At 41.9% G+C, this 27316-nt stretch overlaps 1 protein-coding gene across 1 annotated transcript in view; it reads left to right on the forward strand.

The window, feature by feature from the left end:
• Window positions 1–27316, forward strand: part of Vwa8 (von Willebrand factor A domain containing 8) — a 340258-nt gene that overhangs the window by 196914 nt on the left and 116028 nt on the right. The window contains exons 22-26 of the mRNA XM_006989556.4: window positions 106–181; window positions 1742–1877; window positions 4437–4556; window positions 8363–8568; window positions 10754–10905. Coding sequence (XP_006989618.1) covers window positions 106–181; window positions 1742–1877; window positions 4437–4556; window positions 8363–8568; window positions 10754–10905 — 690 coding nt within the window. The remainder of the gene's footprint in view (window positions 1–105; window positions 182–1741; window positions 1878–4436; window positions 4557–8362; window positions 8569–10753; window positions 10906–27316) is intronic.

Here is a 27316-nt window from a genome sequence, read left to right on the forward strand (position 1 = left end):
GAAAAGCAGGATGTTGAAGAAATGTAAAGATTTACTCATTATTTATTCGTGCTCAAACACTGGTTCATTTCCGGCCTGACGATGTAATGTTTGGTTTGACTTCAGGGACACCACGGTGCAGACTCTGACCCTTCAGCCCTCGGTTAAAGATGGACTAATTGTGTATGAAGACTCACCTCTGGTCAGTAAGCCGATGATTCACATGGTCTACCGTGCGTTTTGATTGTACCTGTACCTCAGCCCATGGACGGGTCAGTTATCTGAATTGAGCACATGCGTTTATCATTTTAGTGTCTGTCTGACTGGAGTGCAGACCTGTATCATTTTAGATATGCTTCTCTATTGAAATGAAATTCTTGGGAAAATGATATGTTCTCTTCCTGCTCTTCTCTCCTCAGTGAGATTCAGGAACTGACAGGGATCCTCTGCTTATTTTCTGAGGCTTTTTAAAAAGTCTGTTGTTGTTCTAAACTAACAAAACATCAACTCAGTGTTCGGGGGGCCTGAGAGGATCTAACTCCCACTCAAGACTCAAATCTAGGCCTGGCCACAGAGCTGCTCTGCGGGCAGCTGTCATGGAGCTGCTGTGGGCCAGGCCCCAAGGCTGGGGAAAGTCAGGATCTGTGCCAGAAGTCTCCAAGCTCGAGCCCAGCTCCTCTCTGAACAGAGGTGTGTTAGGAGTAGGAGCAGCTACATCTTTTCTTGTTTAAATTTAGCTTATTTTCACCCTAAATTTAAAAAAAAAAAAATCCTTATAAAGTCTTTGAGAATACAGTATGAAATACTGTGATAAAAAGAAGCATCGTTTATAAGTTTGTTTCCTTAAAATCATTAGTTAATACTGTGCAGTCAGAACAATTTGATATGGTCCACTAGGTTGTGGGTTATTAATTAGTATCTCTTTTAGAAAGAAATTTTAGATTATGTTGAAATGTATAGAGTATCTCCTGCCCGCCTCCTTGAAAGCATGAGGAGAGCCTGGCAAGGGTAGGTGGGGTCTACAGCCTCATCATTCTCCCCATGTCGCCCTCTGCATGATCACCCAAGACCCGGCACGCTCGCCTGCCTTCCTCCCCAGTCTATAGGTGACGCCTCTCCAAGGTCGCTCGAATATTCTCCCTGCATTTCTCTGTGCCCACCTCACTCACTGTGCCAGACTACGTCGACTCAGTGTGTTCTGCCAAGTTCAGTACCCTGAAGTGTAGCTCAGTGCTCCGTTTTCATCAGGTCAGAATTCAGACATGTGTAGTTCTGCCCCATTACTTGGTGAGGTCAAGTGCCTATTTTCTCATCTGGCAGCCCATTCCTTAGCGGTAGAAACCCAGTCTACCTTGCTGTGCCTTTTCTTACATTGACTGTCCTAGAGACAATGTGTTCACTCTTCCCCGAATGCGGATGACCATCGATTTTTCTTTGTCCTGAACACCCATCTCCTCTGATCAAACTACATTCCAAACTGTACGGTGACTGTTCCACCAAACTCCTCCCACCCTCTATGGCACTTTCAGTCTCCCCCATTCTGGGGTGTGAATCGTTGTTGGGAACGGTTCTAACTGGAGAAAAGTGCCAAACTTGCTGTTGTGTTTGAGTGCCCCGGGATGCGTCTGCTGCTGACTGTGTGGTGCCGACTGTGCCTGGAACTTGCAACCGGCTGTGGCCAATCAAAGCCGTGAGCCATGAGCTTTCAGTAATGGTTACTTTGGCTCTTTTGTTTCTAATGATACATTTTCTGTCTTCAAAGGTTAAAGCGGTAAAGTTGGGTCACATTCTAGTAGTCGATGAGGCAGACAAAGCACCGACAAATGTCACCTGTATTTTGAAAACTCTGGTAGAAAATGGAGAAATGATTTTAGCAGATGGACGGCGCATTGTTGCACGTGAGTAGTCAAGAGTGACATTTTCCGTAGTGTGTGTAATTTTTGCATCTCTGGGATGTACCTCTCTAGCTCTCTCCTATAAACAAGCAATAAGCTTAAGTTCATTGCAAATTAAATTGTACTGACAATCATTTCTAAAAATAACATCTAAATCTAACCTCTCTGGTTTCAGGGGGTTTGTTGTTGTTGGTGGTGGTGGTGGTTGGTTGATTTGGTTTGGTTTTGGTTTTATTTGTTGGTGGTGCTGAGAGAGAATCGATCTTCAATTGTGGGATCACATGCTTCATCCCTAAGCTATACCCACAGCCCCCAGTTTCCCTCTTCTGTGATCAGTCTTTATACTTTTCTACCCTGAAAATGTCAACCTTGAATCTTTATACCTGTTTTTCAAATATTTGCGTGTGATTCTATTATTAAAATGCCATCTTGAAATTTTAGGAACTCTGGCCTGCTTCTCTTGCTCACAATATTAAAACTTACTTTTATTATTGGCTCAGTACAATTAAGAGTTACTGAATATGGGCTGGAGAGACGGCTCAATAGTTAATACTTGCTGCTCTTCCAGAGAACTCAGGTTCCATTCCCTGCACTCACATGTTGGCTCACAACCATCTGTAACTCCAGTTCCAGGGAATCCAATGCTGACTTCCGGCCTCCACTGGTACACATGTGGTACATACATTAAAGCAAAATTTTAAAAATCAGTGGATGGTATGGTGATATTTTATTTGTGCTCTAACATATAAAGCTTGCCTGGGGATCAAAGGAAAACGCTAGCCACCATATTAAACGTATAGGTCAGGCAGTGGTAGTGCTCACCTTTAATCTCAGCTTTCAGGAAGCAGAGATTCATCTGGGTCTCTGTGAATTCAAGGCCACACTGGGAACAGAGCCAGACTTGGTAGCACATGCCTTTAATCCCAGCACTAGTTAACCGTAGAGGTCTGGAGGTCTGTACAGACAGACAGGAAGTGATAGAGCTGGGTGGAAAGAGGAAGTGATGTAGCTAGGTGGAGAGAGGAAGTGAGATGTCAGGGCACAGAAAGGTATATAAGGCAGGAGTATACAGGAAATAGCTCCCTTGGGATGAGGTTTTCCTAGTGGTAAGAACTTGTTCTATCCCTCTGATCTTTCAGCTCTCACCCCCAGTATCTGACTCCAGGTTTTTTAATAATAAGACTGTTTAGCAATCGTGTTACAGATTGGTTTATTTAATTTGTGTGTGTGTGTGTGCGCGCGTGTGCGTGCATGCGTGCGTGCATGCGTGCATGCGTGCGTGCGTGTGTGTAACTCAGGAAGAGGTTATTCTCTGCTTTGGATTCTACTTTTCTTCTTCCCCAAACACAGAAATACTATTTTTTTAGTAGATATTGCTGGGGGTGGGCTGAGAAGGAAAATTAATAAATCTCATCAGTATTGTCTTAGTTAGGATTTCTGTTGCTCTGATAAAACAGCATGATCACAAGCAACTTCAGGAAGAAAAAGTTTATTTTTATCATAAAGCTTAGAGCTTACAACTCCTAGGTTACATTCCATCACTGAAGGAAGTTAGGACAGGAACTCAAAGCAGGAACTTTGAGGCAGGAATTGAAGCAGAGGTCATTGAGGAAAATCACTTACTGGCTTGTTCCTCATAGCTTGCTCAGTTTGCTTTTTTATATGCCCCAGGACCCCCTGCCTAGGGGCGGCATTACCCATAGAGGGCTGGGCCCTCCCACATCAATCATTAATCAAGAAAATGCCTCATAGACTTGCCTATAGGTGATCTTATGGAGACATGTTCTCAGTTGAGGTTCCCTCTTCCCAGGTGACTGACTCTACCTTGTGTCAAGTTGACCAAAAACCAAAGCAAAACCTAGCCCATACATGCATATTTAACTATAAGGCAATTTAAGTTTTCTAAATACATGTAAGATGCTAATTTCAGGAGGTTTTTTTGTCTTGTGAAAAGACTTGAAAATTTATAACTAGCCTTGGAAAATAGATAGCCAGTACCATAAATCAGTGCTAAAATCTTAAATGTTTGAAGAACATATATAAAGAGAATCCCATTAGAAAGGTCGGCATGGTGGACGTGTTCCTCTTTGATGTTGTTGCAAGACCACTGCTCTGGGATGTACTTAGCACTATTAACAGCATTTTAACGTTTGACTTTCACAGTTTAGGGAAGATGTGAATTTACCTTAGCCTGAGTACTGTCCCTTAACAGGGTCCCTTACACTCTCAAGGGTTAGAGCTCAGCCTGATCCTTTGCTCTGAGGACTGTAGTATACAAAGATGGTGTGACCAGAAGGAAGAAGACGCTGCGCAGACAGAAGCTGTGATCAGGCCCTGGCTGTGTCTGGCCCTCTGTGTTTTCTCCTGACATTTTGAAGGATAGCTTAGAAGTAAAACATAATAATTTTCAAACTTGTGTGAGTTCCTGGTGTCCTGGATTGAACGAGAGTCTCGCTGATGTTCATCTGATGTCCTACCACAGCCTTGGAGATGACAATTGAGTCAGGAACACCTGAAGCTGTTTTGAACCGAGTTTCATAAACTACCTGTTTTATTTTTCAGATGCTGCCAATGTGGATGGAAGAAAAGACGTTATCGTGATTCATCCTGACTTCAGGATGGTAGTTTTGGCCAACAGGCCTGGCTTCCCTTTCTTGGGCAATGACTTCTTTGGCACTTTAGGTAAAAATAATGACTATAATAATAACAAGAATAATTTCAACAGCAATGCTATAGTGGCGGCTATTACTCACCATGAGCTGTGATTCCATCGTCACCATCTGGGGGCAGGGAGCTTTTGATACTCACAGGGATTCTTTTTCTTCAGTCACTTAGCTAATGAGTGGTGGAGCTAGGCTCCGAGCTGGGCTGCACGTCTATGTGTGACTCAGAATGAACAACTTAAGCAGTTGTTTAATGCTCTATAATGAATGGCTGTTAGTGTCGACTTCTATCACCTCCTCTAAAAAGCCTGAGGCCAGCTGTGCAGACTGGTTCATACTGAGTAGGGAGGTCCTAGAGGGTACATCATCATCATCAGCCATGCAGGAGAATTCCTCTTCTCTGGAATCTCATACACAGGACAAAGCAGGCCCAGGCTCCTGTTAGGCTCTTGATCTGGCAATTCCACATAAGGGACTTGTCTCAGCAGTTTACCTGAGTAGCCATCTGAGTACAGGGATGGTCAGCACAGCATTGTGTATAGTAACTAGGATGAAAACATTCCGCTGTCCCTCCAAAGGAGCTAGATAAAGAAATTCTGTATCCGGACAATAGAGCAGTGTGCTGCTATTGAGAGAAATGAAGGAAGTAGTACTGGATGCTGAAATGCAAACCAGTCCTTGGAATACTAATTGAGACAGTAAGTCATGGAAGTGAGTCCGGTGGTCTCCTGTATACATTTAGAATGTATACTATCGTCTCACTTACACTATTTATGCAGTTTTGACTTGAGATTCCTGTGTTACTGCTGCTCTTACAGATGTGCTCATGGGAACTCTCTAGAGCAAGCTGTGGTTTTCTCTGTAGAGAAAGGTTTAAGTTCTTTTCAGGTTCAGATTCTTCATAGCCATTCTCACCCCAAGGCACCCCTTTCACCCCGGGCACCCTTTCCACGTTCTGTCTAAGGCCTACATTGATGCTCACTGTCCGTCTGTCCACCTGCCATCACCCTGTGCCACTTGTCACTCATTCCTGGTTTGTCCTTTTCTCCACCTACTCCAATTCTCTGCCTTCCCCTCTTCCATCTCCCTTTCCCCCTCCCCTCTCCACTTCCCCTCCCCCACTTCCTGCTCTGCTCCCCTCTCCCCACAGTAGTTGCTGAACAACTTTGGTCTCCTAAATCCCTGGCCTTGCGACACCTCAGTTGTTGTTTTTTTACTTTATTTTTTTGAGGCAGGGTCTCTCTCTGTCTACCTACTTTTTTGTCAGCCATTGTTAGAAACTCTGGACAGTTGTTTGTGTTTAGAAGTTGCAGTCCAACATCCATTCCTTCTTCACCCCTCTCAAGTCAGTTCTAATCAGATCTTGGCCTGAACCACCCAACAGAAGCCATTCTTGACTAAGTCATGGGGCCATTTCCATGACTAAACCAGCGATGGGTTCCCAGGCTGTGTCTTACCATCAGGGGTGCTTAGGACACTTGTCACAGTTAGTCACTCTCCCGTCCTTCCTTGATGTCTGGTCCTTCCTCGGCACTTTCTGGGCTTCTTCCCACACTGATGACCATTCCTCAGTTTCTTTGTTTATTCCTTCATAGAATGTTCTGGTCTTCTTTTGTCTATCCACACTCATTCCCTTGGTAAAATCAAAACATGTCATTTCACATTATCGCTTAAATAACTGTTACTGCCATGAATTTCTCTGCAGCCAAACTCTCCAGTTCCCTGCTGAACACTTATTTCCAACCTGCCTGTTATTAAAACCTTAACTTATATTTAATAATTCCACACTGGGAGGAATTACTGAGTGGATTTTTTCTTTTTAATCCCTTTAATTTATGATAATAACTCTTTCCTTGACAGCAAAATCTTTCTTGGCTTCTCTTTCTCTTGCATGTCTTACCATCTACCAGGACATCTTACTGGCTCTTAAAACACATTCCAAATTATCCCACCGTCACCAGCACTGGCCACCATTTTAGGTGGAGCCACCACCCTCTTTCATCGTGATTGTTTTTAACAGTAAAAATAATAATAATGGTTAATTAATGGGTTGCTTGCTTCTGCTCCTATCTGTTGTCATGATCTGTGAACGATCTAAGATTTTACCTATTTGCCTAATAAATTAGCCTACCACAATTTCATGTCAGGAAACACCAGACTCTGGGTCAAAAGCGAAGGAGGGATTATGTCTCTTGATGAAAGCAGTGGTAAATAAATAGAAGAGAGAGAGAGAGGAGGGGGGGAAGCTGACCCGCATCAGGGAGTGATGACCAGAGGATAGAAGTGATCCCAGTCAGCTTGGGTTAGTTTCAGACCATCAGGCCCTCTCTCCAAACAATAAAGTGAGGAGTCAGTGAGTCAGCACAGTGCTGGTTGTTCAAGCCCCAGTTCCCCCAGGACAACATGAAGGACGCTAGATAATCCTGCACCTGCCATGGGATACTGTGCGGAAGGACCTAAGCTTGGGTAACATCCTGAAATAAGCGTGCCTAGCCATGTTCCAGAGAGACTGCCTTCCAAAGCTGTTGCTCTGTAGTGTCCTTGAAGGACAGTTTGGTCAGAGCCTCTTCTAGCAAAGTGAGCAGGAGTGCTGCAGACCCATGGATGGGCATTTGTCATCCTACACTAGCAATTCTTGACCTGTGGGTCACAACCCCTTTGGGAGCCAAATGACCCTTTCACAGTGGTCGCCTAAGACCAGTGGAAAACACAGACATTTACATTACAATCCATAACAATAGCAAACTGACAGTTATGAAGTAGCAATGAAAATTTCCCTATGACATGAGGAACCGTATTAAGGGGTCTCAGCATTAGAAAGTTTGAGGACCACTGGCCTACACCCTGTACCGTCTGTCTGTTCTTGACAGCAGTCCACTTCTCTGGTAGAAATCCCCATGGCTGCCCGTTTCACTCTGAGTTTCTAAGCTCATCTCTCAGATGCTGAGCTTACGTTCAGTGATTTCCAATATCTTTTGTGATGTTTCCTGCATCCTCTCTCCAACTTCCTGCCTCACTCTTCTGTGTGCCAGTTCTACCTGCTTTAGAGCTTTGCTTGAGCTGTAGTAACCACCTAGGATGTTCTTCCACGTAGCTACATATTCGAAGACTTTACGTTCCTAATGAGGCCCATGTGATTGCCCTCCCCCATGACCATTTCTGCTGCCATACACCATACTCACATACCTCCCTGTAACAATATAAGCTCCACAAGGATGGGGATTTTTTTTTCTTAAATCTTTGATATATATTACCTCAGGTTGTACTTGGTGTCTGGAAGTTGTTTCATAATTATTTGATGACTGCATGGTAGAGGGACCAAGTACCTTTTTACATTCATGATAACTTTCATTTTCAGTGAAAAAAGAACAATGTACAAAGTTGCCCTGAATGTTTGTATTTGAAAATATCAGTCTGTGAGATGAAGCTTGAAGCTGCGATGCTCTGTTTTGTTACTTTTAAATATACACAGCACTCCTACATACACAAAATAGCTGTTTAACCACGTGGTTCCTAGATCAAAATAAGGTAAACCATTGCCACTGAGTGCTTTGGCGGGGACAAAGGAGTCTGCCCCTGTGTGTTTTAATATCTCCCAGGAAGCATGTATTCAGGTATCATAACTTTGAATAGAAATAAACTCGGGCAGAATTAGCCACATACCATTCAGTTTCCTTCTGGTTCAGGCGTTTTCTTTCTTCTCTGTACATTCTTATTGTTAGATGGGCTTTCGATGACTTGCTGAGCAGCTGCTGGCTCTTTAAAGCACCCTGGCATTTTGTTGTGCATATCACCACTGAATGTGATCTTTCTTCCTTTCTGTAGGCGACATTTTTAGCTGTCATGCCATTGATAACCCCAAGCCCCATTCAGAGCTTGAGATGCTCAAACAGTATGGCCCAAACGTGCCTGAACCCATCCTTCAGAAGCTTGTAGCGGCCTTTGGAGAGCTGAGGAACTTGGCTGACCAAGGGATTATTAACTATCCTTATTCTACCAGAGAAGTTGTCAACATTGTCAAACATTTACAGGTATGGTATACATCTGTGCAAAGTGTCTAGAAGAAACCATTGCGTCTTCCAGACTATACAGTTTATAACTGGTATTTCCATTTTGTGATAGGTCAGTCAAATAACCTGATATGAAGTGTGCATAATCTAAGTAATAAATCTTGAAGGCCAGTGGTTGCTCCTACTGTAGTCTTTGAATTGGCTTTAGCAAGATTTTGTACCATGATCATTACCAGTCAGCTAAGAAATTGGATGGGTTGTTGTTGGTTTGATTTTGTTTTTTGATGGGTGTGTGTGTGTGTGTGTGTGTGTGTGTTGGGGGGAATAATTAAACAGCAAGGAGATGTTTCTGTTGTTTAACTTTTTACAACTAGCATGTGGTATCTGGATAGAAAGTAGTACAAATGACATGAAGGTAGAAAACAGCAAGAACTGATAGTATACTAAAAGAACATTTGTCAAATTAGGATAAGTGTACAAGAGAATAAAATTCCTCTGGTCATGCACAGTGTATAGTCCACTTGGTAATGAAAATGAAACCAAACAAAATCATGTAAACTCTCTATAGCAAATAATGATCTCCCACCTAACAGCCACAGCTTTTGACTTGTGAATTCTTTCCAGCCTCTAACCCTCCAAGAAAACCTCACTGAGAAAAATAGGCTGCTGGGAGGTAAAAAAGGGAGAGAGATTTTAAGGGAGAAAACTTCAGTTGCAGTGGAAAAAAAGCTATTACTCAGCACAGTAACTGAAAAGCTATTAATAATAATGGAATGTTCTTTGCAAAGCTGCTAAGAGTATATTTTAAATGATTACCCTATTAAAATATAATTATGCAAAATGACAAATAGGTCCATTCACTTGGTTTAATTATTCTACAACATATACACATACAGAAATACAGCATTCTATCCTTTGTCTGAAACACACACACACACACATACACATATATATATATATATATATATATATGTTATATATATACATATCTCCCATATATACATGGGAAGGAAAAAAGCGCTTACTCTACTTATAAGGCCTTGCTAAGTCCAGCATACCGGCTTGGATGTCAGCACCGAAGGACAATGAAACCAGTCATTAGAGGAACTACCGGCGTATGTCTGGCTGTGGTGGCTCTTGCTTTCTTTACCTCCATGTTCAAGGAGCAGCAGGCAGCCACCCATTCTCTATTTCCTGCACTTAAATTCTTCTTCCTCTCTCTCTTCCTCCTTTATCATTTTTCTCCATTTATTCATAGACTGAGTTTTCTAGAGATGTCTGTGTTGACATTCCACACTTTACTTAGCTAGTTTAAATTGATCAATCTGTTACTCCCTTTTTTCCTTTTTTAAATTGTTTTTAGAGTGCAGAATAATGGTTTCGTTATAAGATTTTTCACACATATATGGCATGGTACCTTGCTCCATTAAGTCCTTCCCCCACTGCTCTCCCCTGCCCTCCCTCCTCACCTCATCCTGGTTCCTTTCTGCCCAAATCGTTCCCTTCTGCTCTCTCCCCATATGTGTATATATAGTTAAAGCTGGTTATGCATGTAAGCGACAATGTGCTGTTTTGTCTTTTCCTTATCACCCTCTTTTGTTACCTCCTCTCTCTCTCTCTCTAAACTTCTTCCTCACCACTCATAATCCTCCCCTCTCCTCTCACATCCTCTGTGCCTTTGTTCAATACCGATCCCACATAGAAGAGAAAACACAGAATGCATTTCTCTCTGCTTCTGGCTTACATCATGTCACACGATCTCCAGTTCCAAGCATTTTCCTGTGAGTGACACACTTTCATTCTTTATGGCTGCGTAAAATCCCGATGTGTGTACATGCCACATATTAATCCATTCATCTGTCAGTGGGCATCTAGTCTGTTTCGTGTCTTGGCTAATTTGAATAGTGCAGCAGTAGGCAGGTTCATGAAGGCAACAGAAGGTCTGAGCAGGGCCCGGACACTGAGAGGGAGAACTCCAACTCCATGACTTCTATTGTGTATCTCAAAAGGAAGATAAGCTGTAAGAGTGACTGCTAAACGTAAGGGTGTATTCCTATGACCTGGTTATCAAACATAGCTAATGCATTTCTGCTGAATTTCATTAGTGTACTATTATTGCTTTCTCAGTTCTATAGCTTTTATAGTGTTGTATGCTTTATCTCATATATAATGAAGTTGTTTTGTTTTGTTTTGTTTTTCTGTGCAGAAATATCCCACCGAAGGTCTCTCCAGTGTGGTTCGGAATGTATTTGACTTTGATTCTTACAACAATGACATGAGGGAAATTTTGACGAACACTTTGCACAAATATGGGATCCCAATTGGAGCAAAGCCTACCAATGTGCATCTGGCAAAGGAGTAAGGAAACCTACTGTTGATAAATAATCTTGAGCATTGTTCATCTGACTCTTAGATGCCAATAGTTCCTAATTTACTGTAGACACTATGAAACTGAGTTGGGTGGGAAACCCTGAGTTGATGTGGGAAACCCTCCATGGGTAGTGTTCTTCAGATGGCTACTGTTTGCTGGCTGGTTCTCAGTTAAGTAGCATCATTTATAGTCCTGTAAATTAAGGATTTTAGTTATTCTGAATATCCCACAAGTAGCTGTAACCCACTCAAATAAAGGGAAATATTTGTTTCTTTATCAGTCTCTGTCCTTTTGTTGAATGACTGTGGGTCTTGTTATTTCATAATCCAGTGCAAATCAGCGTACAGATGTAAAGACTGCATAAAGACTAATTCATTTACTAAGATGCTCTGATTCCAGTCACCAGATAGCTTTCTTTAAGATAGGCTTCTAAACTTATCAGATAAATGCCGATCTGGGAGTACTTATTTTAGCTTTATAGATGAGGGAGATAGAACAATCAGATTCCTAGCACATGGGCTGACGGCACACCTTGTGTATGCTCAAACCAAATATGTTGTTGACCAGAGGGAGTTGGCAGAGTTTATTAACTGGGAAATAATTTTTGATGGGTAGTTTATTGATAATACATCTTATGCCGTCTTTGTCTACAAAATGTAGGTTATCATAAATTCTCAGGGAACAATTACAATTCTTAAGGTAAATTACTAGAACTTGTTCTCTTGTGGGAGGCATTGTTTAGAATGAGGTTAAATTGAAATCAGTGACTACGCTGGCAATATAAATTTTCCCAAGTGTGTACATATCATTCTTTGAAGTCATTATAAAAACACAGAAGCCAAGAAAAATAAATTGCTAACATACTAAGAATTTAAAGAGAAACAAATATTTCCCTTCTGTGATAAAAGCACCAAGATGGTATTATGTTAGCTGTTCTGGGTGTACTGGTTTGCATTTTCGATGAGTAATTTTCTTTCAGGAAGAGTGAGTGGGAGTCAGAAGCTAATGGTTATGTTTGTCTATACAGTACTATTATAGTGGTTGGTTAGCAGTCCTTATAAGGATTTTGAACAAGGTAATGTGTTGGGTATAGCATATCTTCTCTTCTAGAGAGTTCCGAACGTGTCCGTAATGTGCAAGCTTCTCTCACTAACACTTTTCTGTTCCCTCTTACAAACTCTCACCTTTTCAGTTGGAGATAGATGTTTTTACCACTGCTAACAAGTTTATGCAATTAGAATTCTAGCTCTGGAAAACAGGCTTGCAGATTGCAGCTAATCTCCTAGGGCTCGTGTTTAATTTTAAAGATTAAAATACGTAGTAGTTAGGCATATCAATTATAAGAAAATTGTTGGCAGTTTTCAATGGAAGGAAGGCAGAAATGGTTTGACTTCCTCATTGTCGTCCTTAGTTTTGAACGACAACTCTTGGTGCAGCATGTTCATATTTGCCAGGGCAAGTGACTGTCAGTCCTGGTGCTCAGAGTGGAAGCCTGGAGAGAAGAGGGTCAAACTTGTGCTTGAGATTGGCTTAGACAGAGCTAGCTAGCTGTCCACCCACTGCAGAGAGCCAAAAATAAGCTTAGAGCAGATACGGGAAGAACGTGAATTTTTCTTGTGGTAGAAGTGACTGTGTCCTATATAATTTGCACAGTCATTCAAAGCAGGTTTTTATCTGTAAATTCTAGTGACCTCCACAGCTCAACGGTAGTGGTATTGTTTTCTGGTCCTTTCATGAAGCCCATGGGTTCCCTAGGACTCTTCCTGTCCCGTTACCAGGCTTACATTGGAGAAGACAAGTGATAAAGTCAGCAAGATAAGAGCTTGGAATTCAGTAGTCTGTCATCCATTCAGACTCCATACCTAGGTCAGACGTAGCCAGCCTCGTAGAATCAAATCCTCGTAGCCAGCATTTGAATTTGGAGAAGTTTCTTGCCTGAATGGGATTCTGCTGGTAAAATGACAGCATTTTATTCTCGAAAACATAAGAGTAGAATTTGCTATCCAAATTGGCGTTTTTGAGAATGGAAGAGGAAGTGTTGGCAGCAACTGTAAAAACAGATGTGGCATTAAGACTGTCCTGGTCAAGGCTGGAGTACGTGCTTATCCTCATGGAGCTTATCACTGAGCCCTCTGCTTGTCCAGTAGCCTTCGCACTCTAGCACAGTCTTAATGTGTCCCTCATTTGTAAAAGCAAACGGAAACTTCTCATAAGTAATACACATTGGGTATCCTAATCTGAAAAGCCAAAATCTGAAACAGGTAGATCTCTTGAGTTTAAGGATAGCCTGGTCTACATAACGAGTTCCGGGACAGCCAGGACTACATAAGAGTAAGACTCTGTCTTGGGGGCGGAGAGAGCTATGTCATCTCAGTGCCCTGTGGTGCAACGGTGAAATACCTAAAAGAAAGGTGCTGCCCCTCTCCTTTTTCCTCTTAAATTGTAGGGTCCCCATATCCAGGCCTACACAGTTTTCTAAAGACCCAGTGCGATTAAGAATTTACCTGCCTTGTTTAATAAAGCTTTACAGACCTGTTGGTTTTCACTTGAGGGTTTTTGGTTGGTTTGTGTGTGTGATTTGGTCATAATGTACCCCTTCTTGATCCACAACCATATTCCCAGATCCCAGCGCCAGGTCAGAACTGACACTCAGCCCTCCATTTCCCTAGGACCTTCTGAGGCTGGTTTTGGGTTTCGTTCTATCTGTCCCTTTGGCAGTTTCTAAAGCATGAGAAAGGACATGTCAAAGAGATGGTAAATATGATCAAATTGGACACACTGGGAGAAGTGACTTCAAAATAAAAATATGCTTCATAAGGAATTTAAATTTCATTATTTTATTTGTTATATAGAGAAACAACTCGTCAGAATCATCAGTGGTATGTGCCAAATGTAACCATACAAATCTGAATTCTTTAGTGTCATAGGCAGACATGGGTATTTGGATTACAACTAAATGCTTTAGTTTTAAATACCATTGTTTTTGTTTTTATATTTATATGTGTTTTATGTGTGTGGTGCTACTTAATTTATGTATATAACATATTACATAATGACAGAATTAGTTCTATATATCCAAGGAAAGGCATACAGACCATCTACTATAAACATAGGTACCTATGCATACATACAGTTAAAAACTTTCTGGGCATAGATTCCTTGTTTGTTCCTCAACTGATCTCTTATTCTGAAGTTCCTTTTTTTTTTTTGGTTTTTCAAGACAGGGTTTCTCTGTGCACCTTTGCGCCTTTCCTGGAACTCGCTTTGGAGACCAGGCTGGCCTCGAACTCACAGAGATCCGCCTTCCTCTGCCTCCCGAGTGCTGGGATTAAAGGCGTGCGCCGCCGCCGCCGCCGCCGCCGCCGCCGCCGCCGCCGCCGCCAGGCTCTGAAGTTCCTTTTAATAGTAAACAGTCTGCTATCACATCAGTGCTTCCAAATTAAAAATTTGTCATGCTGGAGACATGCCTTAGAAGGTGGGGTGGGGCTGGGTGGTGGTGTCCCATGCCTTTAATCCCAGCACTCGGGAGGTAGAGGCAGGTGGATCTCTGTGAGTTCGAGGTCAGCCTGATCTACAAAGCGAGTTCCAGGAAAGGCACAAAACTGCACAGAGAAACCCTGTCTCGAAAAGCCAAAAAAAAAAAAAAAAAAGAAGAAGGTGGGGTGGGAAGCCCATTTTCTCAACTTCTATTTTAAATGACTTACACATTATATTAACAGTAATTAAAATGAAAGAACTGTCATTTCATACATCTAAAATAAAATGTAAATACTTTAAAATGCAATTATTATAGCATTTTTATTGTTGTACTAATGTGATAATGATAATGGGATAATATTATAGGATGGCAGCAGAAACACTGTAGCTAGGTAACTAGGTGCCACATACTCTTCTAGGCAATTTTCTCTACACAAATTAAAAATAATTCTCACAATAAACCTATTATATACACACATTCACATATACACATACCATGTATACAATTGCATTTGTAGAGAAGTAGTTTGAAACAAAGACTCTTAGAAAACAGGAACAGAGTTGATGTGTGTGTGTGTGTGTGTGTGTGTGTGTGTGTGTGTGTGTGTGTGTGTCTGTCTGTCTGTCTGCCTGTGTCTGTGTCTGCACGCTGATACAAATTATTGGCAACCTATGAGACAGTTCTCAGACACTGAAAATTACCGATTTTGTTGTTAAAAAAGCCTTTCAAAATAAAAGCAAAGAAATGTGATACACACACACACACACACACACACACACACACACACACACTTGTATTATGTACACCCACATGTATTTAATTTTTCCTTTTTGACACATGATGGAAGATCTTGGAATAAGACTGAATGATTCATGCAGGAAAGATAAGAACTCTAGAAGTTTTTGTCGATACATAAATTTTGTAAATGTATAAGAAGCATACACATCTGCACCCTCGCTTGCTGGGAATGCAAGATGAAGTCTCGAGGCTGTGGCCATTGAGAAATGACTGCACAGAAGGGTGACCTCCAGCTTGCAGGTGGTCTGCTGCTGCTGACTCCCCGACCCATATACAACCTTGAACCCACTTAAATGACCACTCTTTGTGCTCCAGAGTCCTTGCCCTTGACTCAGTTTCTCTTCCAGCACCTCTTCATTTGTTCTTAAGCCACTTTTCTTATTGCTACTTTGTAAACAAAATAAAAAGAAACCAGGGACTTCCCTTACTCTACCCTACAGCGATAACTGGTTTGAAGTTGTTTTTGTTTCTTTTGGTTCTTGTTTGATTTTTGTGAGACAGGTCGTCTTGTATTCCAGGCTAGCCCTCTGAGCACTGGGCCATCAGCATGTGTCATCTTGCCTGCTTTCTGTGATCCTGGGGAAGCACTCTCCCAACTGAGCTGTTTTACCAGCAGAAATAACCAAGGATAGATCCTCTGGACCTTTTATAATCACTGGTGCTCTGTCATGTTCCTGAGACATCCTTGTTACAGTCGTTTTATCTTTCTGGGGCTTTTATCTTAGGACATGTGTTCCTAAGAGGCATTCTTTCTAAAACACTTCATTCTCAGGCTTCTTTGTTGAAAAATAAAAATAACCAAGATGAGAGCTTTAATGATGTATAACACTTTGCTTCCTGTTCTACTTTTTCTCTGTTTCCTTCCCTCCTTGGATTTGAAGCTTAAGATACTCATTCTAATCACAATGAACAGATTTGTAAAAGATGTGAGAGACTCTCAAAAGAAAAAGAAACCCAGTTATATCACTGCTTTGTGACTCTTTGGATATGGCTAAATGTCATTACGCTTCCAGACATATATACGAATGTTCTCACTAGACAGCCTGCACGTCTAAAAATGACTGTTCTGTGTGACTACACTTTAGAAGTGTCCCTTGCTGCTGAGGAAGCCCTATTAGAGCCTTGCAATTACTCCTCAGATGTCTTGTTGCTAGGCATTTTCCTACTACACTTTCAGATGCTTTATTTAAAATGAAATTTCACTTTTAAGCAAAATAATATAACTTTGAATTGATGCGTTACAGAAGTATATTAAGCAGTAGTTTTATGAAGAATTTTTGGTGGTCTGTACTTTAAAGAATTTAATGTGGTGGTGGCTACCCTCTACTTGGGTATGGCTTTCTACACTGTTTAGTTTTAGAAAATAGGTATCACTTCTGCATTCTGTTTTTTAAGCATCTACTCTGTTGACACTAAAATTTTTCATTTTGTTTTTATTTTAAAAGTTAAGTAAAAGTCTATCTATTTAAAATTGCTATTTCTTGGGACTTTTGCTTTTATTACAGTAAAGCATTGGTCACACTGCACCGCTTGGCCTGAGGACAGACCAGTGGCACATTCGTCTGTGGCCAATGAGAGATCAAGTCAGCGAGGCACTCTGTGGTATTTCAGTACAGTAGGTTTGGGGCTGGTATGCATCAACATAAAGATGCCAAATGGGGCTGGTATGCATCAACATAAAGATGCCAAATGGGGCTGGTATGCATCAACATAAAAGATGCCAAATGACATACAGAACACACACACACACACACACACACACACACACACACACACACACACACACATACACACGAGTGTGGGCACGTACATATGTGCCTGCTGCCCAGAGCCTGAACCTAGGGCCTCTTGCATGCAAAGCATGTGATCGGCCACTGAGCTAGCCCCACCCCAGCCCCATATAATACATCTTTAAAGTATCAAAAATGATAGTAGTTGCTCTTTCAACTCCTAACCTCATGCCATATGAATATTACCATTATCAACTCTCTGAATCTACACGGTGTACATGTGTGTTGGAATTTGTCTTGCATAATAAGGATGGGGCGGGCATTAGACCACAACTGTCTACTTGCCAAATTTATCCATTGGATGTCAAGATTTTCAGATATTTTGGAAATTTTGTATGTACTTTCAGAACCTATTTCCAAACACTTTGGAATTTTGGGGTGTGTGTATGTGTGTATAATTTTATGAATATATTCTAATCAGGTTCCTTCAACTTAATGTAGTGTTCCATCACTTCTAGAAGTAAATAAAAGCATCTTACCTATAAGATGTCAACAAATACCCTTCAGTCAGGATTTCTTTTTTTACTAGTGGCACCCACAAATTCTTCAAATTGAAGACATTTATTTGTTCACTTTAGAAGTTTCCTCACATAGACTCCATTACCTGGTACTTCTGTCTTCAAAGCTATGATTATTAAAGTGGTCAGCCTTAACTGGTCAGTCTTATGTCACTGTGTATCATCTCTGCTGCTGAAAGCCATAGAAATATGAGGTAGGAATTCAGCTGGTACTGACAAAGCTAAAACCTGGCATAGCCAAGGCCTCTGCCAGAGGGAAGCCAAAACTCAAGGCGTTTTGGTGATACTTGCTTTTGAATGTATCAGCTGTTTCCTAAAGTGAATTTCCTGTGTGGTATGTAGCTTTCCCATTTGATTCTTTTCCCAAGAACTTCTAGTGAAGTTGATCATTTACTGGGCACAACTTCGCCTATACTTTTGGGGTATTTGGATAATATCCCCCAGCTGTGTTTGAAAACAGTCACACAGTCAAGACCCCTTTCCCATAATAAGGCCCTTTTCCCTCTTATTCCAGCATAGACTTAGAGTCTGCCTTTCTGCAGTCATCTTCATTAACAGACAGTCTGGCCAGTGCCATCTCCAGACAAAAGTATTTCATCTGAGACACTTCTCAAACACCCAAGGACAGACTGCAGATAGATGAGCACTAAAGTACCCTGAGCTCATCTCACCTACAGATAGGAGAAGCTAACCTCACTAACCTTAAATCCTTAACTCCTTACCTTCACCCTGGTTTATTAACACAACACCCTAATTGAAAGGATTTACTGCTTGCAATTCCAGGATGGTGTTCAGCCATCTGCTAGTTACTGAGATAAGGTAAATATTTCCACTGACCCAATGAGACAACTGCCAAGGCTGGGTGGATAATAAGTGCCAATCTTTGTTTCTTGTGCAAGTTAAGCTTAAATCTTCCTCTTTCATTAGTCACTCCCTCTTTGGGTTGTAAATAAAAGCTGCCGATTACTGCTCTGTGTTTGGATCTTGTCACCTCTCTCTATGACCCTGAAAACTTCAAGCCTCACCTTGCATTGCCAAAGGATTACCGCTTGTAAGTGTATATAAACCAGTACCCCCATGGCACTTGTGGAATTGACTTAGAAGTATAAAGTGAATGGATTAAAAGAGCTGAGTGTACGTAGATTCATTTGATATCCCTCAGATTAAATCCCAGCTGCTTACAGCTTCTCTTCTGGGCTCTGGGAAAGAATTATCTGGGGCTGGACCCCAATAGCTTTTGTTACTCTGCCTCTATGAGTTGTTTCTAAATCCTAACCACTCAGAGTGAGCCTGTCTTGGGGCAGAAGCTCCTGTGTCAAGGGTGGAAATGGGCCTACCCAAGAGAGAGAGACCTGTTGCTCTGCCACTTGGGCTCTGACACATCTGGATAGACTTCATTGGGGAGTACTTGATGGGACCCAAGCCTGGAACACTGAATTAAGTAATCTTTATAAGTCATCCAACTCTTAGTTCTAGGATTTGCTGTCCTTGATTGCATAGGGAAGCTGAAGGGCAGAAACTCTTTATCCTGAATCATTTATCATTCATTACTTTACCAGCCATTCTAGCAGATGTTAGTAACACTCCCAGTAAAGGTTGCTGAGAATGTCCTGTTATGAAAGCCATTTCTGTGCTATTGCGGCCTTGTTTCAGGATTGGTTGGTGTTTTTCTTGCTTTGCAGAGCAGTGCTGGGTATGTGTACCTGCAGACAGAGCAGCTCCATCTACTTAGAAATGACGAATTCTTGGGATTTCCTTTGGAGTTGTCTTTGAAAGGATCTCTGTCTAAATTTGATTTCCTGCTTTAAAGATTTACTCTGTGTAGTCGGACTGTCGACAGCAACCCTGTTTCTCTAACAGAGCAGCTGTGGGGTCTTCAAAGTATGAGAAGCAGCAGAAAGAGCATCCCAGCCAGGTGTGTTTTTACATTAGTTCACTCGGGTTGGAATGATCAGTAATCCACGGGTTATCTCATTAGAGCAAAAATGTTCTCTGCCCTTTTCTTCCCCCACAGTATTAGGTGCTATGTTTCCTTTTATATAGTGATTGCTTGGGTGGGGGGGGGACGGGTTATATTTATAAATAAGGTCACAGTGTTGACTGTGAGTGCTAAGATAAGGAACTCCACTCTGTATGTCTGTTTTCACTTATAAAAGAGTCGTTTTCAGAATGCCTAAGGTCTTATGATATCTCAGAATTACTTAACTTTTTAAAATACTTTTTGAAAGTATATTTGCTCCTTCCCTTTCCTCCTTCCAACCCTCCAGTATACCCCCACCCCTCCAGTGCACCCCCACCCCTCCAGTGCACCCCCACCCCTCCAGTGCACCCCCACCCCTCCAGTGCACCCCCACCCCTCCAGTGCACCCCCACCCCGCTCTCATTCAAATTCATGGCCTCTTTGTTCTTTAATTGTTGTTATATACAATGTGTGTGTGTGTGCGTGCACGTGTGTGTATTCCGGAATACATAAATACAATCTGCTCAGTCCACGTGATGTTACTTGTATGCACATTTCCAGGGCTGATCATTTGGTGTTGGCTAACCGATTGGTGTGCCCTTCCCTGGGGAAGACTTTCTCCCACCCTCGGCATCCCTTGGCTGTCTATAGTTCTTTGTCTGGGGTTGAGGCCTCCTGAACTTGCCCCTCTCCATGTTCGCATGACTGTTGGTGTCATCCTTGTTCAGCTAGTGTGTAGGCAGCCGTGTTGGTGAGATAAGACAGGTGTTGTTGCTGGCATTTCTAGCAGACAGCAGTCTCGTGGCAGACTCCGTTCCTCCAGCTCTTCCCATTTGACCTCTTCCACAGTAGTTCCTGAGCATTAGTGCAGGTGTTGTGTTGTAGCTCTGTCTCTTGGGGCTGGGCTCCACAATAGTGCATTTTGGTTTGATTGTGGTTTTCTCTAATGGTCTCCATCTGATGCAAAGACGAGGGGTGAGAACTAAGCTTGCATCTGAAGATTTGGAACTGAAACCCTCAAATAAAAAAGAATGTGCAACATTTGTCTTTCTGAATCTAGATTACCTCATTCAGTATGATCTTTTCTAGTTCTATCCATTTACCTACAAATTTCATGATTTCATTTTCTTTACAGCTGACTAGTATTGTATAGTGTGCATGTACCACATTTTCATTATCTGTCCATCAGCTGAAGGACATTTAGGTTGTTTCCACTTCACTATTGGGAATAGAGACACGGTGAACATGGCTGAGCGAGAATCTGTAGAGTCAAGTCATTAGGGCATATGCCAAGGAGTGGTATAGCAGGGTCTCATGGTCGACTTATTTTCAGGCTTTTGGGGATTCCCACACTGATTTCTAGAGTAGTTGGACCAGTGAATGGACCCAGCAACAATGAGTGAGGGTTCCTTTTTCCCACATTTGCTGTCCATTGTTTTATTGTTCTCTGCAATTTTCACTGGGGTAAGATGAAATTTCAAAGTTGTTCAAAGAAATCTTCCTAATTGCTAGAGACACTGAACATCTTTTGAGATACTTCTTAGCCAGTTTTTTTTTTTCCTCTTTTGAGATTTTTCCATTCAGATCTCAGGCACATTTTTTTAATTAATTGACTGTTTTGATCTGTCTTATTTTTTGACCTCTTTTATATATCCTGATATTAGTCCTCTGTCAGATGTATATCCAGCAAAGATTCTCTCCCGTGCTTTTGGCTTCCTCTTCACCAGATTGATTGATCCTTAGCTGTGCAGAAGCTTTTTAGTGTCATGAAGTATCACTTGCCAATTGTCAGCCTTAATTCTTGGGTAAATGAGTCCTCTTCAGACAGACCTTTCCCACAAGTCCTGTGTCATGTAGAGCACTGGCTGTGTTTTCTTCTAGCCGGTTCATTGTTTCAGGTTTTGCATTTAGGTCTTAGAGTCACTTGGAGTTTGGTTCTGAACAAGGTGATAGACACAGGTCTAATTTCATTCTTCTGCATGTGGACATCAGTTTTTCCAGCACCATTTGTTGAAGATATTTTATGCTCTCCAGTGTTCATTTTTGGCACCTTTGTCAAATATTAAATGGCTGTAATTATTTTACTCATGTTTGGTCTACAGGTCTGCTCTTGTGCCAGAATCCTATTGTTTTTATGACTATGGTTCTGTAATCTATCTGAGATCTGGAATGGTAATCACTCCAGCATTGTTCTTCTTTCTCAGGGTTGTTTTGACTATCTGTGGTCTTTTGTGGTTCCACATGAATTTTAGGAGGCTTTTGTTTTGCTTTCTGTTTCCTTCTAGACCCTAGAGAGGGATGTGCAGGTCTAGCTGGCTAGAGAGATTGGATGTGGGAGGCCTAAAATTTTTTATTGTTTTACAACTCCATGAATGTATACAATGAAATATGATCATATCTACCTTCAATTCTTCTTTCAGCTCCCAAGTCTCTGTAGCGCATAACCCTTCTGACTTCATGCACCTCTCTGAGACAGGATCTCACTCTTGAGCCCTGGCTGACCTGAAACTCACTATGTAGACCAGGCTGGCTCCAGACTCCAAGAGATCTCCTTGTCTCTACTTCTCCTGTGCTGGGATTAAAGGTGTGCACCACTACATCCAGCCATCTCTCTTCTTTTTAAATAACCCATTAAGTCCAGTCAATGTCGTCCATATATTTGTAAATGTGCAGCCACCCACTGTAGTATGGGCAACCTCCTCTAGCAGCTATAGAAGAACAGGTTTTTTTGGTTTTTTGTTTTTTGTTTTTTTGTTTTTGTTTTTGTTTTTTTGCCTTGGCAGCTGTCTACTGCTAATTGCTCCTCAGATGCAGTGGAGCCTTGGGAGCTCCCACCCCATCCATGCTGGAATTTTGGTTGGCTTGATCTTGTGCAGGTATGCATAGCTGCAGTTGCATGAGTACAGCAGCCATGCCATGTCCAGAAGACAGCATTGCACAGCTCTCCTCTTCCTTTTGACTCTTACATTCTTTTCACCTCTTTTTCTGGAGAATCACTGAACTTGGTGGTGGGGGGGGGGTGGGAGGTGTTGATAAAGGGGCCCCATTCATGGCAGAGCACTCAGTCACTTATTCTCTGCTCTTTAACCAGTTATATTTTCACAGACTTTGCTTTATAGTCTCTTGCTGTATGATGATTGGCGGCTGTATTATGAGTAGCTGTTTCAATTCCTTTATTAGAATGGGAAAAAGATTAGTTAAATGTCCCCAGTCTACAGAGAAATCTTTGAGATGTATGCAACTTAAGTAGTCTACATAATTATTCTCTGTTTTTTCTAGACAGGGTTTTTCTGTGTAGTTTTGGTGCCTGTCTTGGATCTCCTTCTGTAGCCCAGGCTGGCCTGAACTCACAGAGATCCACCTGGCTCTGCCTCCCGAGTGCTGGGATTAAAGGCGTGCGCCACTGCTGCCCGGCACATAATTATTCTTAATCCCTTAAGCTTTTGTAAGTGAGGTCTTATGAAAGCCTGTCACCTGGCCAGGTAGAAACTCCTTCACCAAAGCCTGTTGTAGCCCCTTCCGCATTTGCTTGTGAGTGGACTGCATCCTTGTTGAGATTCCTCTAAGTGAAAGCAGTGTGAAGAGGTACTCAGAAGCACAATGGGGAAGATTTGCCAATGGCAGTTTGCCTCTGAGAAGAGAAAATAAATAGATCAAAATACTGGTAGTCTTGATGTAACCAACTATTAATTCATTAAACGGATACTTCCTAAGTGCTGAGGGACCGGGGCGGGGTGCACTCTATGGGGGTAAGAGCTCCAAAGGTGAGGAGGACTCCGTGTTGTCTTCAAGGAGGTCACAGTTAAGCGAGAAAGTAGTTAAGGAACAAGTGGTGTGTGTCGTGCTGTAGCTGTCACTGGGAAAATGCATTTGCCCCCAGGAGGAAGCTGAAGGCATGCAATGATATTCTGTGGTCTTGGACACATGCAGGAGGGAGAACAGTTCAAGCAGAGAAAGTGGCTCAGTTTTAAATTAGGTTTTATTTCTCACAAACCTGCTGCAGAGTGTGTGTGGCAGTCAGCAGCAGCTTGCTAAGGTGAATCAGTTCTCTCTTTCAGCCATGTGGGTCCTGGCACTCAGAAGTCAGATCATCAGGCTTAGCGGCAAGCACCTTCCCCCTCCTGGGCCATCTCTCTGGCCCCCAGCTAAGGAAAATGGGTGTATTTTGAGTACAAGTACTCCGTGATTGGCAGGGTGAGGAGGCTGAGGCCGAAGAGCCAGCAGTAAGTTCATGAGAGAAAAGGGTGCTTTTCATTTTCTAAACATGATAGACAGGATGGTGGGGAACCCAAGCATACAAAGTCCCATTAGGAAGCAGCTGCAGAAATCCCTTTGTTGATAGAGGACCTTGTGGCGTGTGGCAATGGGAAAGAAAGGACAATTGTGAGAGAATGAGGTGACCAATCAGTGGACTCTAAATGAACTCTTACTCATTGAATAAAGCCTATACCCTACTCAGTGAATCATCAGCTTACTGAATCAGAAACAAGTGCTATTGGCAGTGAATGGGCTTCGTTCTCAGTAGGGTCTTCCCTCTGTGAGTCTGCTCTGGGGGACGTTCAGGAAGTTTCTACACTCCCGGAAGTCAAGGTGGCTGGAGTTTGTACTCCCAGGCATCCTTGGAGATGATTAGCGAAGGAAAGAAGACAGGATTTGAAACAACTAGGATGTCATTGATAGAGCGGATGACAGAGAAAGAGAAGGCATTTTTCCCCTGTGGAAGTTGAAAAAGGATGAAGTTTAAAGCCGGGATCCAGAACTGTAGTCGGGCAGCATCTGCGAGGAGGAGGACAGCCAGAGGCTGTGCCTCAAGCTCTCAGCATCTGCCTTGGCCGGAGGAAGGCAGGACAGTTGCAGAGAGACTGCTGGGTCATTCTGGAAAGCAGGAGGTGTACTGGGAAGTGCCAGCCAAAAATAGCAGCTTCACACCCATCAGGTGACTGCGTTTCTGTGACCTCGGCAGGCTCCGGGTGGCAGAGGCACACGCTGTAAATGAAACTAACAACTAAATGTAGACTCAGGGACAGAGGAGGAAAGCAGGCAAGCTCACTCACGTACACACTGTGTTTAGCAAAACCATGTAAGCTTGCCAGCGACTCGTGAGCCAGCCGTCAGGAAAAGAGTCTGAAGTTCTTGGCAAAGGAGGGCACTACTGAGAATTAATAATAATCATACCCGTTACTACTAGCATACGTTTAAATGGGCTTGCTTTCTCTGTTAAGCATATGACTCAAGTATGTAAGAGAGTGTGTGTATGTGTGTTTAAGAGAGGGCCTTACTATATATAGCCCAGGTTTATCTCTAAGACTCTAGATAGCCTAAACTAGCTCAGACTCCTCCTGCTAGATTATAGGCAATATGCCACCCACCCAGCCTTGGGCTGACTTTTTATTTTATTTGGAAAAAAATAAAAAATTTCATAGATTCATTTCTAATATATTCTTTCTAAAAATGTATTCTCTCTACTCTTAAATTGGAAAATTACAGACTCTATGAAACTCTTCAGAGTTCTTATGTATAAATTTGTATGGAAACCCAGAAGGGCAAAAGACTTGATTGATTGGTTTGTTGGTTGATTGATTGATTGATTTTTTTGCCCCAGAACAAAATATGAGGAGGGACTCAAAGGCAAATCATATTTGGATTGCAACTTAAGGAGAAGGATCTCCAGGCTGAATGTGGTGGTGCATGCCTGAAATCCCTGAAAAGTAGAGGCTGTCAGATTAGGGTTCAAGGCCATCCTCTGCTCCATAATGAATTTAAAGCTAGCTCCATGAGACCCAATCTCCATGAGGGAGGAATAACTCACTGAAGAGGTGGTAGCAGAATGGAATTCTAGAGAGAGGAAATGGCTTGGAGAAGCATTAAAATGCACATGTTCAGGGAATAGCAAAAAGTAGTTCAAAATAGGCCTGAGTTACAAGTTAGCCTAGACTGCGGGGAAAGGGGAAGAGCCAAGCAGAGAGTGTTTGTCAGGAATGGTCTGTGAAAGATCTTAAGATGTAGGAATGACTGAGGCCAGTAAAATTGGAGTCTCTCGCTTTCTTCTCAAGGATGGTGGTAATTGTTGAGTTTCTGAGTTGGTGGAACTACCCTCACGATTCCCTTATTCCATGAACATTAGTAGTTCTTGTGGTAAGGAAATGTCTTAGGAATTGTTGATAATAGGTATGTCAACAACTCCCAGTTGCATAATGGCCCTAGAAAGATCCAAATCTTTTTCATGTGTTTTCTTTCAGACTCCAGAAATAGTGTTGGCAAAGGTTCAGAGAAGGCAGAAATTTGCCAGAACATGTGCTTTAAGAACCCAGCCCCCCTCTTTTTGGAAGTTTTTCTGAGACAGAGCTCTTACATGTCCTTTAGACTTTGTTACCTAACTTTGGTGTCCAGATGCATTGTGTTATGGATTATCTGTGTGTTTAAAAAAGCAAATCTTTTTCCTTTCTCTGACATAACTCAAGTCCTCTAATTTGACCCAAGTCATAATTTTGATATTCACCTTTCTCTTACTCAAAACTCTTAGTCTCAGATCTTTGTTACTGCTTCCACAAGGGATTAAGAAACATCACAACACAAGTACTAAAATACATCATTGTTTTAAAACACATAAATTCATGAATGACACTGAAAATAAAAAGTGATTCTATTTATAGACCCTGAGTTCATGCTCCTCCCCGCTAAAATCAAGCCCAGACATCATTCCAACCAGGACATTAAAACAGTTCAACAGCACCGTGACATAATCTTAAAATCATGGAAAATGTCATTATTGTGTCAATCAAATCAAACATAAAAACTTAAGTCTGCTCAGAGTTGGATGCCACATTTCAGTAATGGAAAAGAAGGCATTTTGCGAACTACTTACTGGGGTACACCCACACATCCAGCATTTTGTTGATTATTCCAAAGCTTGTTCATACTCCAGTCTCATGCTTCTCCCTCCTCTGACTGCTGACTTACTGGAGGGAAGGAAGTTAGAAATGGTCTTTTATCCCCCACAGCTTCTGAGAGCCTTCATGGGAACTAAACAAGGGGCTGTGGTCTCCCAACTACTGTCAGGGTCCAGGAGCAAGCAGGGAATGGGGATGATGTCAGTGAGCGCATCCCCAGGATACCTGCCAATGTGTCTTCAGCTGTAGTCAGTATTGCCAATAGAAGAATATTGTTGTTGTGTGGTTCTGGATGCAGTTTATATGGAATATCCACAGGCCCATCCCGTACTCTGCCAGCCAATCAGAGCTATTTTTTCAGATAGCTGGGCAAGCCTTGAGTTCCATGACTGTTATTTAGAATGAGTTTTCAAGTTCTAAGCAGAGTTATGAACATCCCTGGTATTGTTAGTAGGAACTGGAATTTTTAAAAAATTACCTTTTCTCAAACGGATGGATTTTTTTTCTTATTGGCATCTGATATTATTTATAAAAATTATTAGTGAATATATTAGTTTTCTTTTCAAATGCTGAATATCAAGCCAAGAGCTTTGCTCATGTAAGGCAAGCCTGTGCAGCTGAGATATATCCCCAGCCCTGGATTCATTTCTTATGCTGAGTTATCAATCAATGGTTATTTTTATTAAGCAGTTCTCTCTCTGTAACTAGATCAAGATGTGAAACCATTGGCTTCAAACAAGTGGGATTATTTAGAGCCCCTTTATTTAAAAAAAAAAAAAAAAAAAAAAAAAAAAAAAAACGTACCTATTAATCAAGGGACCCATTTGATTGGTAGGTACACATATTTTCTCTTTTGGTTTTTTTTTTGAGAAAGGGTGTCTCTGTGTAGCCCTCGCTGTCCTGGAACTCACAGCTAGCCTCAAACCTGGAGATCCTCCTGACTTTGCCTCCCAAGTGCTGGGAT

Source organism: Peromyscus maniculatus, chromosome 9, assembly GCF_049852395.1.
Source record: "Peromyscus maniculatus bairdii isolate BWxNUB_F1_BW_parent chromosome 9, HU_Pman_BW_mat_3.1, whole genome shotgun sequence".
In the NCBI taxonomy this organism is placed as follows: Eukaryota; Metazoa; Chordata; class Mammalia; order Rodentia; family Cricetidae; genus Peromyscus; species Peromyscus maniculatus.